The sequence below is a fragment of the Lynx rufus genome, unplaced genomic scaffold, assembly GCF_022079265.1.
Source record: "Lynx rufus isolate CCGP_SWC_20201006 ecotype Redwood Valley unplaced genomic scaffold, mLynRuf1.p SCAF_9, whole genome shotgun sequence".
Lineage (NCBI taxonomy): Eukaryota > Metazoa > Chordata > Mammalia > Carnivora > Felidae > Lynx > Lynx rufus.
Genome location: NW_025814897.1, coordinates 108,847,944 through 108,864,321, shown reverse-complemented (window position 1 = coordinate 108,864,321; position 16,378 = coordinate 108,847,944). Strand labels below are relative to the sequence as shown.

General features: G+C 58.6%; 1 protein-coding gene and 1 long non-coding RNA gene across 2 annotated transcripts; both read right to left on the bottom strand.

The window, feature by feature from the left end:
• Positions 1-2,442: 2,442 nt before the first annotated feature.
• Positions 2,443-9,267, bottom strand: CDC42EP2 (CDC42 effector protein 2). Its single transcript, XM_047071330.1, has 2 exons — positions 9,180-9,267; positions 2,443-4,012 (listed from the first exon to the last, which is right to left on the bottom strand). Exon 2 carries the CDS (start codon positions 3,641-3,643, stop codon positions 3,011-3,013), a length of 633 nt encoding a protein of 210 aa, XP_046927286.1. The 5' UTR covers positions 3,644-4,012; positions 9,180-9,267; the 3' UTR covers positions 2,443-3,010.
• A 1,595-nt stretch (positions 9,268-10,862) lies between these two features.
• LOC124504794 (uncharacterized) lies at positions 10,863-14,531 on the bottom strand. Its single transcript, XR_006960517.1, has 3 exons — positions 14,338-14,531; positions 13,586-13,693; positions 10,863-10,965 (listed from the first exon to the last, which is right to left on the bottom strand). It is a non-coding gene; the product is annotated as an uncharacterized LOC124504794 (long non-coding RNA).
• Between the last annotated feature and the right edge of the window lie 1,847 nt (positions 14,532-16,378).

The window sequence follows — 16,378 nt, the reverse complement described above, 5'->3', positions numbered from 1 at the left end:
AGTTAGTCTGATGCTTCAGGCCCCCTGCCTAAGTCCCTTTCTCCAGCAGCTCCGAGTGGTTTCCTAGGTCTCTTGGGTGGGTGCCTGATGCAGGGTGGGTGGGGGACAGTTTCAGGGAACCTAGGGCAGACATGTCTCTGTCCCATGGCTACTCTGGCCTTGACTCTGGTCCAGGGCCAGGTGCAGCCTTCCAACTGGGTAAAGCTGTAAGGAAGGTTTCCTTTTTTCTTGTCTTCCAAGGGAAGGGACAAGCCGTTCAAGCACTGAGAGGGAGCCTCCAGGCAAGAAGCTGCTGGCCCTTCAGCTCCCTACCTTTGGTCTTCACACTTGACCAGTTCTGATACAGAACTTCCGTTCGGTCAAGAAGGTTGCAGTGGAGTATAGGCTTTGGGGCGTCACAGGCCCGGGCTAAAGCCCCACAACCGATAGTGAAACCCCTAATCTCTAAATGACGGCAGAATGTTCAGACTAAAAGGAAAAAGTTGAGCAGGGACGTAAAATGGTGCACCTGCCATGGAAAAGAATATGGTGGTTCCTCAAGAAATTCAACATAGATTGAGGGTATGATCTAGCAATTTCCGCTTCTGTGTATGGACCCAAAAGAATTGAAAGCAAGGACTCAAACAGGTATCTGTACGTCCGTGTTCATAGCAGCATTATTCACAATAGCCCAAAGGTAGAAACAACGCATGTGTCCACTGATGGATGAATGGATAGACAAAATGTGGTCCAGAGGGACAATGGAATGGTATTCAGCCTTTAAGAGAAGGAACTGTCAACACCTGCCATAGCGTGGATGAACCTCAAAGAGGTCACGCCAGGTGAAATAAGACGATCACAAGAGGACAAATACTGTGTGACTCCACTGATTTCAGGTCCCTAGAGCAGTCAGATTCATAGAGACAGGAAGTAGACGGCGGTTGCCGGGGGCTGGGGGAAGGGAGAATGGGGCGTTAGCGTTGAATGGGTGTGGAGTTTCACTTTGGGAAGATGAGAAAAGTTCTGAAAGGAATGGTGGTGATGGTTGCAGAATGACGTGAATGCACTTAACACCACTGAATTATGCACTTACAAATGGTTAAAATGGTACATCTCATGTTGTATAGATTCCCCCCCTCCCCCTCCACCCCCCCACAGCCCAAGCAAAATGCCTCCTGGTCAAATTCAGCCTCCGCGATGAAATCTGACACAGGACCTGGAGGCGAGAGGCTGGGGGTGAGGGGGGAGTCTGGGATCCACAGGGTCGGAAGGATGAAGAACCAGCGGAGAATGGAAGAAGGGGAAACTGAGGCTTGAACTTGCCTCCAGCTGCCCACGTGGTCTGTACCAATCAGACACCAAGCCCCATCTTAACGCTCTCCCCACCTCCGTCCTGACTGTCCCTGCCTCGTCCAGTCCTCCTCACCCTGCACTGGCTTCCTCCGTTTTGACCTTTGGTCTGTCTTTCATTGGCCTGGGTGGTGACCCTTCTAGAACCCGGATCTGACCATGTGTCTCTCCTGCTTAAAATCTGTCTGCAGCTCCCCACTGCCTCCGCTCAGCCTAGCAGGCAAAGCTGTTCCCAGCTGACTCCAACCTGCTTTTCGTGCTTCACAGTCCTCTCGTTCCCAAGCTCCGAGTTCCTTTATGTCCGTAGCCATTTTTGAATACCCTCCCTGTGGCAATTCCTAAGTGTTATCCCTAGTTTTCCCCACAACCCTGCACGGTAGGTCCCACTGACTACCTCTTAGAGATGTGGAAACAGTCTCACATAGTCTAGGTCATACTCTTAGATCTATGCTCTTTTCACCACATGGCAGCTCCTCTGTCATTCACTCTGGTGCCCCAGTGCCTTTGCTTATGCGCGAGCATATCTCAGCCCTCAGGTCTGGCTCAGAATCACATCTATCCTAATGGGCCCTGACACCAGTTGCATGTCGGCCCCAAGCATTCGCGATCGTGTTTACAAATTCAATATCCTTTTCCCACTAGAATATAAGCTACAGGAGTGGGGATCGCGGCTGTGTGATATCCCCAGCACCTGGAGCATACCTGGGTGCCCTGTAGGTGGCGACGAGCCCGCTGACAGGCACTGTTGGGTCCCTCCCAGCCCCAGGCCTGGCCTGTCCCGCCCGTGTGCCCCCTTAGTCTTCGGAAGCTGGAGAAGCTGCTGGTCCCTTGCACTAGGCCTTGGGGTTACTCTTTCGCTCTTGGGTCTCCCCCGGTAGACCCCAGCAGCCTGGGCACAGCGCCTGGACGACGCCAGTGCTCAGCCCCCTCTTGTTAAGCACCTGAAGCAATATTGCAGTCTCCCTAGATGGCATTGGTGTATTCCTGCCTCTTTCTCACTATGGGCTTGGGATCGGGTAGAGGCTTCCCAAGGGCAGGGCCCGCCCTGCACACAGCCTTCTGGGAATGGGGTCTCCCCCAGGGTCAGCCCCGGTCGTGGAGGCTGGTCTGTCTTCAGGAGGAAACCCGGGTCGAGGGTGCCGGGAGCACAACTGTCAGCAGCAGCAAGTTTTATTGCGACCAGAATCTCCCGGTCATGTGAGCGAGGGGGGGGCAGAGGGACGTTCGGTCACCAATGCCACGTTCCTAGTCCAGGACAGCGAAACCAAAGTTCTGGCTGGCTGTGCCTTGCCTCTTCCCCAGCCCCCAGTCAGGGCATCCCGTGGGGCTGAGGCAGAAGGGAGGTGGAAAGGGGACTCCATTTCGGCGGAGCCTTCATCCAAGGGGTCTCAGGGAGGAGGAGCAGTTGGGGGGGAGGGGTCCAGGTGGCCCGAGATGCTCAGGGCACTTTGGGCTGACTTCTGCACGTGTCCTCGGTGAGCTTTAGGGGAAGGCAATGAGGCACGCTCTGCCCATGAGGAGAGGGTGGGAGCGAGGGAAACAAAGGCTCAAAGAAAAGAAATCACTGGCCAGTGACCACACGGGGGGGCCTAGGGATCCCGACGTCTAGGCCAGGGCTCCATCCACCCCCTGCCTCCAGCATTCACTCCACCCTGAGCACCCGGCTTGGCCAGCCGTGGTCCTATGTGGGGATCTGCACGTGGCCCAGGTCCTGGTCCATGATCTGGAGGACGTCATCCAAGATGGAAGGCCCCAGGTCCACATGCAGGGAGAGCAAGGAGCTGGCATGGGACAGGAAGGGCTCCTCGGCCCCTGACTCGGGCGTCAGCCCATTGTGGGCAGAGCCAGCCTCTGGAATTCTCCAGATGTCCACACTCCCTGCCTCCTGTGGGGAAGGCTGTGGGGTCTCCAGGTGCAGGCGAGGGGGTTTGGGTGGGGCCTGAGTTGCGGGCAGGGTGAGGGCCTGGGGCCCCCCGATGACAGGGAGGGAGATGGCGTTCTTGAGCAGAGGGGACGGCCCGTCGGGGAGCTCCCGCCCACACAGCGTGGCAGTGCGGGTGAACTGGAACGGGAGGTCCAAGGTGCCGTCCTCCTCGGGTCCCTCGACCGCCGTCCCTGGCAGGAGGTGGAACTTGCCCTGCAGGAAGGAGATGTCACCGAACATGTCGCTGCCACCGCCGCTGCCGATATGAATGGTGTGTCGGAAGTCCCCCAGCGGCGGGCTGATCATGTCCGAGGACAGCAGGTCCCGCAGCTTCTCCTTCTTGCCCTTGCGGCTCCCACGCTTTAGATAGATGGGCACCTTGGTGGACATCGCGACCTCCGTGCCCGGGGCCGGGCTGCAGGGGCTGGGGACGGCGCACCCTCGGGGACCACGGCCTCCGGCTGCCTCTTCTCACCACCTCAGCTGGACACACCCAGAGGGGGGTTTTCAGACACCCAAACCTTGCCCAAGGGCCCAGACAAGGGTGTGGGGCGTGACTGAAGTTGGCCGGAGGAATGAGAAAAAGGACGATTAATGATCAGTGAAGTCAGAGGGCTGAGATAACAAAGATCACTCTCTCCCAGAAGAGTTGAAAATGCTCTGGAAAATTAGCAGCAGAAAGGTGGCGCTCTGGTGGGCAGCAACGGGCTCTCCGGTCTTGTTCTCGCAGGCTCCCCGGTCCGGTCTGGGGCTGAAGAGCTGAAATACCAGAGGTATGAGTCAGGGACAGAAGGACAAAAGTCAGAGGCATCCGTCTCATTTCTGGGCCCCCTGCGTCAGCCCCGGGAGCCCAAGTGGGGCCACTCTCCTGCAGAAACCCTGCGAGAAGTTTGTGGTCACTTACAGACTCACTGCACCTTAGAGCCTGGATCACCAGCACCGAGCCCCTCCCTTTACAAGTGGGGAAACTGAGGCCCGGCAACGTGAGTGAGGGGCCCAAAGTCATATACAAAGTCATATCCTGGCTCTGGTCCCTTGCCTGGGGTCCCTGGCTCTGCTCATCACCCCCTATCGCACATCAGCTGTGCCCCAAGACATAAGAGTCAAGTTGTGTGTGTGTGTGGTGGGGGGGGGGGGGGGTCTCAGACTTGTCTCAATCCCGTACTTGACCAAGGAGAGAGATCTTGTAACCCCTGTCTCACCCACCCTGTCTGTGCCAGACCTGGACACACAGGAGGTGTTCAGCCCGCAGGGCTGAATGACGGACACCTCCTGTTCGGCCCAGTCTCGTCCCACCTAGAAGTGAGGGCACCTCGGAGTTTCTCTTTTCTCCTCCAGGTTAGCAGTTCCTACCTCTGGGACTGAGTCCAACATAGTTACTCGCCCTCCCCCCTGCCCAGCACCTAAGGGGAAGGTAGAGTGGAGGGTGCAAATACTTTGGGGGGCTCTGCTCTGTGCCCGGCATTTTGCTAAGTTCTTTGCAAATGCATCTCATTTAATCAGAGCAAGCTATCACCCCATTTCAAAATTTGAACCAGAGGGGCACCTGGGTGGCTCGGTTGGTTAAGCGCCTGACTCTTGATTTCGGCTCAGGACGTGATCTCATGGTTCGTAAGATCAAGCCCCGAGTTGAGGATTCTCTCCCTCCCTCTCTCTCTGCCTCTCTCCTGCTCACAATCTCTCTCAAAATAAATAAAATTTGAACCAGAAACATTTTGGAGGGATTTGCACAAGGCATTGCCGAGGGAGGGAAGCAAAATGCAAAAATGTAGTAGAGAAGATTCCATTTCTTTTTCTTTCTTTCTTTCTTTTTTTCTGAGAGACAGAGAGACAGAGCTTGAGCGGGGGCGGGGCAGAGAGAGAGGGAGACACAGAATCTGAAGCAGGCTCCGGGCTCTGAGCTGTCAGCACAGAGCGTGATGCAGGGCTCGAACTCACAAACTGTGAGATCATGACCTGAGCTGAAGTTGGAGGCTTAACCGACTCAGCCACCCAGGAGCCCCTAGAAGATTCCATTTCTGACAGCAGTGATCAACTCCCCTCCCTCTACCCCTTCCCTGTATATATATGCATGTGTGTGTACCTACATATACAGGTTGGCATTGGATTATATCCTAGATAAAAGGAGAGAAGAGGTGTGCCTGGGTGGCTCAGTCAGTTAAGCATCCAACTTTGGCTCAGCTCATGATCTCACGGTTTGTGGGTTCAAGCCCCTTGTCAGGCTCTGGGCTGACAGCTCAGAGCCTGGGGCCTGCTTCAGATTCTGTGTCTCCCTCTCTCTCTGCCCCTCCCCTGCTTGTGCTCTGTCTCTCTCTCTCTCTCTCTCTCTCTCTCTCTCTCTCTCTCTCAAAAATAAATAAGCATTAAAAAGAGATAGAGAGGGAAGAATCTGGAAGGCCAGCACCAGGTTGTCATATGGGTTATGTAGATCGGGATGGGGGGCAGGGATGGGGTGTGAGGTCAGTGATGTGGGAGGAAGGGTGTCCTCAGTCAAAATTATCTGTGATATTTGCTACTGTTACTATAAAATGATATATGCAAATACGAAAAGGATGATTGCCAACACGTTGGTGGTGCTCTCAAGGTGGCAGAATTTCAGATGACTTTGCCTTTCTTTTCCGTACTTTTTTATAAGCTCAAATTCTTTCTTTTTCAGTTTTTAAAAATATTTTTTATTTTAGGGGTGTCTGGCTGGCTCGGTCAGTTAAGCGTCCAACTCTTGGTTTCAGCTCCGGTCACAATCTCATGGTGTCCTGAATTCGAGCCCTGCATCAGGCTCTGTGCTCACAGCGCAGAGCCTGCTTAGGATGTTCTCTCTCCCTCTCTCTCTGCCCCTCCCCTGCTGCCTCTCTCTCAAAATAAAATAAATAAATGTAAAAGATTTTTTTTAATTAAAAAAATAAGTAATATTTTTATTCTAGAGATTGAGAGAGAGAGAGAGAGAGGGAGAGAGACTACGAGAGGGGGAGAGGGGCAGAGGGAGAGAGAGAGCAGCAGACTCCAGCTCAGCATGGAGCCCGCCACGGGGCTTGATCCCACGACCCTGGGATCAGGACCTGAGCTAAAATAAAAAATTGGACGCTCGACCGACTGAGCCACCCAGGCGCCCCTCAAATTCTTAATGATAAACACATGTATTATTTAGGTGCACATATTATCCATGTAATCAGAGAAAATAAGCTATTTTTAACGTGGAAAAAACAATGCAACCCGGAGGGGGTGTCATGCCAGCTTAACAGAAAAAGGAAGCATTACGAGCACTCAACGGCGTTCCCACAGCTGTTGGAGGGTTGGCCTCCTACGTGGCCACAGGAGAGCCCACATGTAGAAGCAGAGCACGGAAGGCAAAGAAAGAAATTTGTCCAAGGTCATCCAGAGGGTAACCAGATGAGCGCCCCCCTCTCCCACCGCCCAGGCGGGCAGGGGCTGAGCAGGTGGGAAATGGGCCAGGGAGGGGCGGGGCCGCAGCTGGGAGGCCTGGCCGGCCCCATTCTCCGTGCTGGGCAGGGCGAGGAGGGAATGAGGGGGCCGGCAGGAGGGAGCCGGAAGGAGGAAGGAGGGTGCAGGACAGGCAGAGTCCCAACTCCCAGCCCGGGCCCTCATTCAGGAAACCCCACCCCAGGACCGGACACCCTAGGTCAGTCACACTGAGCCACAGAGACCGGACATCTTGCCCCTCCCTGAGCACCTGCAGCTTAACAGGAAACAAAGGAATGACTCTCCAGTGGCGAAATTCCAGCTAAGCTTGGAAGGAGCTGGGGGGAGGGTGGGGGAGGCAGTGGGCGCCTCAAGGTCGTGGAATCCCGTCCCTCACTCATCTACCAGACATTCACCTGTGCCCACCACCCCAGACCTGGGGGCGCCCCAACACACATCCTACCGGTCTCCTTGATAGGCGAGCGGCCCTGAGACAGCCTTTCCTTCCTTTCCAGCCATGAAGAGTGGGGCCGACTAGTGGGGTTTGTCGTCCTCCCTCCCCCCTCCCCCGGCCCCCCTCCGCTCATCACGTAGGGCGCCAAGACAGCCTGAGTATTTCCACAACAGATCGGGCGTCCCTGACAGCTGTCTCACTCGGAGCCAGCCGTACCCGCCCAATTCCAGATGTGGGGAGAACTGAGGCTGAGGGGGAAGGGTTGGGCCGGCATCAAGCCACCCAGGGGAGAGCTGGGAACTGCAATCATCAAGCCCCAAGTATTCGGATTTGGCAAGCGTGAGACCCCAGGCTCCAGCTGCCCTTGCAGAGTCCCCACTTTTACGCTCCCAGGCACAGCACGGTGGGCGTCACGGCTGCCTTTTTGCAGAGGCAGAAGCTGAACCTCAGAGACCTTAACGTTGCTGAGGTCACCCAGCTGGGAAGAGAAAGAGGGGGCACTAGTACCCAGCCAGGTCCTGTGGCTCTGACGCAGTAGGCCACCCAACCTCTGAAAACTGCTTGCAGGGAAGGAGAGAGACAGGCTCCCAGCTGGGCTGGGGCCACTGGGTCCCCAGGCCTCCTCCTTGTAAGTCCTACCGGTCGTCTCCGTCTCCCCGAACTTGCGTGGATCCGGAGAGATGAGAATGAGCTCTTCGCCAGGACAGGGTATGAGGGGCTGGAAGCGGTGGCTTCCCTCAGCAGTGGGCGGAGCAGAGGGGAGCCAGCCCAGCCCTGTGGGCTTGCTCTGGCCAGGAGCCCTGGGCCTCCTCCGGAGCAAAGACTTCCTCTAGGCACAGCCCCTCCTGCCCTGAGGAGTACTAGCCCCCTGCCAAAGGTCCAAAGAGCAGCCCTCACTCTGTGACTTTGGGCAAGACGCCTCTCCTTTCTGGCCTTCACCTTTCCCATCTATAAAATGGGCTGACGAAGTCGTCACCAGAGGGCTACTGGAAGACCCTATTGCCACAGTGCAAGTGAGAGCAGAGGTACAACAGACAGGGTTAGCGGGTCGCCGTCAGCCCTGTCATTCATTCAGCAAATAACTGTAGGTTTTCCGGGGACAGTGCTCCGAACAAGAGCCCCCATCCTCCAAGCGTCCGCCTTCTGCTCTGGAGGCAGCCTACGCAGAGTCCCCTTTGCGGGCCACGGGAGGTCTGGTCGCCCCGGGTCCCTGTGCAGAGTGGCGCTCGGCTCCACGGCCGCTAGGTGGCGCGCTCGCTCGCTCGCTCGCTCTGTCGCCTCGCTTCCCAGAGGAGTCCGGGCGCGCACCAGGGTCTCCAGCGCGCTTCGGGCTCCAGGCAGGGCCCCCTAAGGAGCTGCACGTTCGCGTACCAGATGCAGATTGTCTGAGGGATCTTCTTCTCTTGGGGTGTTCTGGTCTCACAACACGACAGTAGAGGGGGAAAGGGGCGATCGGGGACCTTGCCAGGGTCTCCAAGCTCTGGGAGGAGCCTGCCCCGTGCTTTCCGGCCTGGGCGATGTCCGAGTGTCCGCTAGGCGCAGGGCCAGACCTCGGACGTGCAAGCCCCCACCCCTGGCTCCCGTGGGTCCTGTTCCTCAGCCCCAGCTCGGGTTCAGCGTAGACCCCTCCCCGCCCTCTGCCCGAGCGCCCAGCCCGGATCCGTTTCAGGACACTCGCGGCCGCGGCTAAAGATAGGAGGACACCTCACCATCGACTAAAAATACGACCCCTAGCCCGGGCGGGGACGCTGGGCGGCGGGAGGGCGCTCCCACGTCCCGAGTGTGAGACGGGGACGAGGGCTCAGGGTGAAGGGCGGGACCGCGAGTTCGGGATCTGGATGCGCGGCGCCTCGCAGGCGGAGGGGGCGCGGGCGTGGCCGCCTGGACCCAGGCGCGGGCGGGAAACACGGTGGAACCCGAGGTTCCCGGGAAAGGACCTGCGCGGAGGCGACACAGGGAGCCGGGTGCGACCCAGGACGGGGCGCCACGGGGGTGGTCCGCTGGGGGGCCCCCTGGGCGTCGCGGAAGGGCGGCAGAGTCCCGGCCGGAACTCACCTTAAGGCGCTCAGGCGGCGGACCCGCGGGCTGCGAAAGCTCTGGAGCTGGACCGCGAGGCTATGGGACGCGTTCCCGGCTGTGAACTCAGTGCGATCCGTGGCCCCTGAGGCCCCGCCCCTGGCCCGCGGAGCCAATGCTGGGGCCGCCCCAACCAGGCCCGCCCACAGCCCCGCCCCACTCCGAGCCCCGCCTGTGCTCCCCCTTTGGTGGCGCGGCGCCCGGGTCCAGCAGCCGCGCGGACGTGGGGTGCAGTGCAGGCTCGGACGGCTGCGGGCCAGGCGGTGTCGGGTGCCCGGGCTGGTCTCCGTAGACTCTGGCTGTGCCTGTCGGAGCCAAACTCGGTGTTAGAAGGGCCGAGGGCGCGGCAGCCGGAAGGCCGAATTATAGTTCGTCAGAATTCACCGAGCGTCCTTGGACCCGTTCGCTCCCTGAAGGGCTGGGTCGGGGGAGGCGCCCGCGCAAGTGTATTCAGTGACCACTGAGGGAATGAATGAGGCCTTGGAGGCTCCCGAGTTAAAATACTACAAACTTGCGAGAGCTTTCAGGAGTTTACCTCTCCCTAGAAAAGAGGGCACTGAGGGTGTGCTGGCAGAGTGGCCTGGGTACGCCCGTTTGTCATCAGTCTAGGTGGCTTCTGGGACAGGGGGTGGAATCCATACTTAGACTCGTTCCGTCTTCGTTTTTTTCATTCATTCATTCATTCATTCATTCATTCATTCAGTACTAGAAGCATTTATTGAAGGGCAGGCCCTGCACAGGGCCCTGGAGATAGAGGAAGGAAACTGCCCTTGCTCCATTCAGTGATCCGACAGACACTTGAGCATCTAGCAGGGACCAGGTGTGGTTTTTGTCGCTGGGGATGCAGCGCCCCAGGAAAGACGGAAGACTGAAGTTCAGGGCCCTGATAGTGATCTGCTCCTCCAGAAAGCGGAAAGAGAAAGACTTTGGGCTTTAGGCCTTCCTCCTGCCTCAGGCTTCTCACCCAGCCATCGTCCCCACTGTCCTGCCCACCCCCCCCCACCCCAAACACAACCCTGGGAGAAGACACAGCACTGTGACAAGCCTTAAGCACTACCCCTGGGCCTGCAAGAATGCGGCTGAGGCACAGCCCCCTACCCTCTGTCTGCTGAGAGTCCTCCTTTGGGGGAAGGAGATTGGGAAGGGTCGAGAACTGCATTCAGAGCTGGTGACAAAACGGAAAGTTGCAGGGATGGAAGTTTGGACAGGCGAAGACACTCACCCAAGACCACATGAAACTGGGAACCAGTTCCAAAACTCTTTGAAGAGTTGGGTTTTTTTTTTTTTTTTTTGGAGGGGTTTATTGGGGAGCACTGGGGGATGGGTAGAGAGCAGCGGATTTGGTCCCTTCAGCCTGGCCTTAGCCCCTGCTCCCCTCCCTCAGTGACTAGTTAGAAATCTGTCCAGCATGGCTGCCAGCCCACGACTCCTAACCAGGGCCCTTAGCCATAGGAGCCACCATCTGTGTCCTGGGGTGACAAGTTTCCATGTACGTGCTCGCTCCCCATACTCCTGCCATCAGCCAGAGCTCGCTCAGGGCCCACACAAAGCCTACATTACCTCCAAGGTGTGATTTGTGCCTGGTGGTGGGTTCTGTGCTCTGGAGGCACTCGAGTGAGCGGTTCGCGCTCTCCATTCACAGATGAAGTTATGTCACTTGCCTGGGGCTGGAGGAATCCCTAAGGAGCCAGCTGATGGCGCCTCTCCTGGAGGTTTTGCTGAATCGACAGGATCTTCGCGTACACACCCAGCTGCTGTGGGAGCCCTGCAATTAATGCGCATTTATGAAACAGGATTTCGTTTGCTAAAATTGGCTATTTTACGCAACTTCTCAGGCTGTGTGTAAGGGCCTGAGTGTGGGCGGGGAGGCTGGGATCCTGGGCCAGGGGATGGCCAGGGTGTCCTGCATTTCTGACTCAACAGACATCCAGGCCAGTGCCCCGCCTCCTGTCCCGCCTGCAGCCTATGTCCAGGGAATAAAGCCTCAGCCAAGGCCTGGACTGTTCTCATTGGAAGGGCTCCTCCTGGACACGCTGGTGGCTGAGGGGGCAGGAGCCTGAAGAACGTTTGGGAGGGGTTAGAGGCCTTCCTTAGATAGCCTTCCTTGGCTATGATGGAGCAGTGCCTAGAATGGGCTATTCAACTTCCTTCTCCTCCACTGGGAGCTCCCCCTGGCCCTGAGATGGGTCTAGTCCGTTTCTCCCACCCCGTGGCTGCTTCCCCCACTGGGGCCCTGTAATCACCACACAGTGACTGACTCAGCCCTTCCTTCCCCTCCCAGCCCCTTCTTCCTGGAAACCATCCACATCAGCCCCAGCCCCCGTGGGCCCAGAGGGAGAGAATTGGAAGCCGCCTTCTCCAAGGTTAGCTGGGGAGGATGGAGGGGCCGGTGGGGAAGCCCCCCTCCCCCAAACCAGGCTGGAGCCAGCTCTCCAAGGCCCCACTTACCTGGAGAGCTAGGCCCTGGGAGGCAGGGGGAAAATGTGACCAGGAGTTTGGGGGCAGGTCTGGGGGCAGAGAGTCACAAGGAAAGGACAGTGATAATCTGGGGGCGGGGGGAAACTGGGGGGGGGGCAGTGAGAGGAGACAAAGTATCTGGAAGGGGCCTCAGCACCCCTACCCCCCCCAGGACCACAGGGCAGCAGGGAGCTGAGTAGGAGCTCAGTCCACCCCTAGGAAGCCTCCCCCACTCCAGCCCGAGCTCAGCCTGCAGGGCCCCATGGCCTCAGCCAACCCCAGGCCTGGAATGGATTTTTCCTTGATTGTTTCTTATTTCCTTCCTCCCCTGGGCTCCTGCCAGCTCCAGCCCTGCCCTCCTCGCCCTCCATCCTCCTGTAGAGAACTCTGACCCACCAGAGGCTGGGATTCCAGATGAGAGTCCCCTCGGAACTGCCCCCAGCTTCTGTCTCTGTCTCGAACCCCTCCTGGGGAGTTGGGTGTCAGGGCATTGCGGGGGGACTTTCCTTTGGGTCTGGACTTTGGACCCATGCCCAGAGCCATGGGGGTTTCCAGAGTGTGACAGCTCTGTCCTAGCAGGGACCAGCCCAGGCATTTCCCCCAGAGGCCTCTGGGAGCATCCAAACCGCATGGCTGTCCCTTGGCCTGGGGAACACAGAGTCAGCCGGGGTCTTCTTCAACACTTCCCACCTCTCCAAGACATCTTGTCAGTGTTCATTTTGAAAACTCCTATTTGTATCTACCTCTTGCCTAGGGCTGTGCTGGACACAGAATGGCCAAGGCTGGTCCCCAGCCCTCAGGGGACAGATAACCCCAAATGAAACAAGTAACCAATTCTAAAATAGCACATTCTGTGCCATAAAGGAGGGCCTTGAGGGTAGAGGCTGGCTCTGACTCACTTCTAACTGTCCCAGGCCAGCAGGGATGAGGCTCAGTCAGTGACTGCGGGGTGAAAGAAGAACTAATAAGAACAGGAGTGAGAAGGATTCGATACGCTAGAGGGGAGGAAGCAGATGGGAGTGTTGCAAAAACTGCAAGGAGGAGGGGATATTTGAGCAGGGTATTAATGGGTGAATAGGAGTTCACCAGGCAGAGAATAGGAGGGACGTCGCAGGTGGAGCCGGCAGAGACAAAGGCCAAGGCCAGGAGGACTACACGTAGACGCATGGTGTGATCAGGAAACAAGAGATACCCAGCAGACCATGGCATAGGAGAGGGGGACAGTCTTAAGAGGGTCGCGGGTGAGCACTGTTTTCCTTGCCCTGCACCCATCCCTCTTACACTGGTGACCACTGCTCCATTTTCCAGAGTCTCCAGTATGACTCAGGCCACTCCCAAGGCAAAAGTGCCCCTCTTACCCCTGTTCCTTAGGCACCCGTTCTCCCAGAAGACAACGAGCGTTATCAGCTTCTTGTCAACACTTCTAGAGATACACTTTGCACATGCAAGCAAAGCCCCTCCCATCTTTTTTACACAAATGGCAACATATAGACAAGTAGGGCCCCAACGTACTGCAGGTCCTGGTGGCGATGGGAGGGGGTGGGGAGAGGACAGGCTCCACTGTCAATGGCAGTGGAGGTGACTCTGCAGGGCATGCGGGAAACCGCACCTGACGGAGCCTCTGCTACTCCCACTGTTCTGCGCCTGGCTTTTCTTTAGCGAACCTTCTATTTATGAGCGCACTCCATAGCAGGACACGGAAGGTGTCATCACCTTCACATGTTTGCTGCCACACAGCGTGCCGGGGTGTCACAGTTGTCCCCCGCAGCTCTCAGCTGGAGCCCGCGTGGGGTGTTTCCAGCCCTTTCCCAGGACAATCTGCGCTGCGGCGGGTCACCTCGTGCAAAGGCCGAATCACGCACGCGTGCGCACAAGCTGCGCAATCATTCCTACGCGCGTAGGGGTGAAAGGACGCGCGCAGGTGTCACCTGGTCAGCTCTGTCTGTTTGTCCTTCCAGGGCATGGGCCGGGTGCCAGGCCCCTTTCTCCTCAGCCTCACCAGCATCTGGTCCTCGACCTCTCTGATTTCTTGCAGCCTGAGAGGGAAAAATGAAACAAAGCCAAAGGAGCCTGGGTGTGGTTTTAGTTTGTGTCTCTTACGATAAGGGAGTTTGGCCGCCTGTTCGGAGGCTTTAGGGCCATTCCTCGTTCCTTTTCCTGTGGACTGGCTGCACGGACTCGCTTAGGAGGGTCACTTTGGAGTGTGTGTGTGTGGGGAGGGGTCTGGAGGGGGGCCGGACCGGAGGCAGGGGCGACTCTGCGGAGAGTCGGTTCGGGAAAAAGAACTTGACTCTGAGCTGTGGCGTAAAAGCCAGAGTTGGAGATAATAAAGTAGAAAGATTGGAATTTGGTGACACACCGGCCACGGCACCCATGGAGAGACAAGGGGGGGGGGTCGAGCCCAGTCCAGGGCGATGACTCAGAGTGGGGAGGGTGGGGCAGGGAAGGGAGGAAGGTGCGGCCACCGAGGAAGATGGAGGGTCCTGGGGGAGAAGATGATGTGCCACCTGCCCATTCTCCACCTGGCATCGTGATTGAGGTGCCACATGCCCCCGCTGACAGGCTTCCGGGTCCACAGTCCCTGGGCGGGGCCCCTACCACCCGCTCCCCGCCCCCCACTCCGCCCCCCCCCCTCCGCTGCAGGGGCGGCCCCTTGTGCCTGCTCCGCCCTTCGCCTCACCTGGCCCCTCGCAGGCCTGGGGGGCATCTCAGCTGGGGCATCTCTCCCTCAGGGAAGCCTTCCGAACCCCCGGTTGATGTCAAGTCCCCATGTGGCACCCTCGGAGAAACCCTGGGCCACTGTCGTGGCCGCACCACCGTCAACTGATTCACGCGCACCCCCCGCTGGACAGTAGCTCCCAGCGTCTCCCCAGAGTACCTGCAACATACTAGGTACCTGAGGGAGGAACAGAGGAACGAATCCGCGGAAGAATGGCAGGGTGCTGGGGACAGCGAGAAGGGGCCGTATAGGAGACAGGGTTTGGGAAGCAAGGGCCTGGAGCCAAGGACCTCTCTGTGGCCCCTCCCCTCCCTGGCGCCCCCTCTGCCCGGCCTGCTTTGCCTTCCTCCACAGCGTTCGCCTCCCCCTGTGCCTGGTGTTTGCTTGCTTGGGGTTTCTGCTCCGGAGGGGAGCTCTGGGTGGGGCAGGCGCTGTCTGGGGTCCCCTCCGAATCCCAACCGGATCCTGACACAGAGCAGCCAGCGTCTGCGAACAGGACCAAGCGGGCACACTGATGGGCTTGGGCTCCAGGTCTGGATGGCAGAGGCAGAGGCCGAGGCAGAGGCTTGCTTCTCTCCAGGCGCCCGTGTGGGAAAGTCCGGAGGGAGGATGTGTGGCGACAGAGCATTGCTTCCGCAGGCATCTCCGGTGGGCCTACCGCCCGAGAGGCGCTCCGCAGGGACGGGTCAGGTGCCCAGCCCTCGGGAAGCAGGCATCCTGACGGATTCACGGGGGGGGGGGGAGGATTATCGACGGGGACGGGACACAGAGAACCGAGGAGCTGGAGGGACCAGATCATGCTGTGTATATTTTCTTTTCAAGGATTCCCCACATGCCGCACAAGATTTCCAACGGGAGAGGAGCGTGGACGGGGCGATTGATTCTCCGAGCCCTCCTGCCCCTGACTCCTAGCCCTTCCACTCCCATCCGCAGAGGTAAACCACGGTTGCTAGATGTTCTTACTAGATGTTCGAAGGGGCAGAGCACTTGGCGGGGACGGAGTCCTCAAGGGGAACGTGGGCTTCGGGAAGGGCCTGCGGGAATCAGGAACGGCCGCGCCTTCCAGACCCTGGCCCCGTTCTCCTCCTGCTCCTGGAGCAGAGAAGCTGGGAGAGCGGCTACCCTGAGGGGCCGCCTCAGCCAGCCCGGCATCTCCCCTTTCCCACCCCTCCGGGAGGGTGGCTGACTCGGCCCTGGAGGCCCCGGGTTCCTTCTGAGCAGATGCTTCAGAGTCTGGGAAGATCTGGGAGTGATGGAGCCGGCAGAGGAGGCCAGGCTCAGCTGGGCCCTCAGGGAGCAGTGTGCGGGGATGAGGGGTCAGCAGGGTCACGGGGCAGCAGCTGTCCCAGAGACCTCGGAGGGGCCCCTTGGCCCAGGCAGCTGCTGGCCTCTCAGCTGTCAGGCGGGCAGGGGGTGGGGGCAGGGAGCCCGGGGCTTGAGGAGGAGGGTGGGTCTGGGTGGGGGAATCTGGAACTGGCCGTGGGCCCAGGTGGGTCGAAGGGCGGGCTGGCCCCTGGGGGCCTGGCATTTCTAGGGCAGACCCAGAGGGAGCAGATAGGCCCGGCTGCTCAAGGATAGAGAACCCAGGATGGCAGAGGGGTCCAAATGTCCGACTGCAGCTGAGTCCCACCTCAGTGACAGCCACCTCAGTGACCCGCAGACTGGGAGGCCAGGAATGTCAGCTCCACCTCCAGCTACCACCCCCCACCCCTCAGGCAGACCCCCAGTGCCTCCCAGTACCTCCCAGTTCGGCAGCTTTTCAGTGCAGTGAGCTTTATGTAGGCGACTCCCAGATCAACCTGTCCGGTCCCCACTCCTTGCCAGAGTGCTACTCCTGTCACCGGACAGCCCAGCCCGGTAGCCATTTGGGTGCCCCCCTCAGTCCCAACCTGCCCCCGGTAGTCCCAGGCACGTCCCTAAGCACCTCTCCTCAACTCCTTCCTCGCATGCTCCCAGGTCCCTGGGCGGCTACCTGTGACTCCTTTTCAGTCTGTCCTTGTTT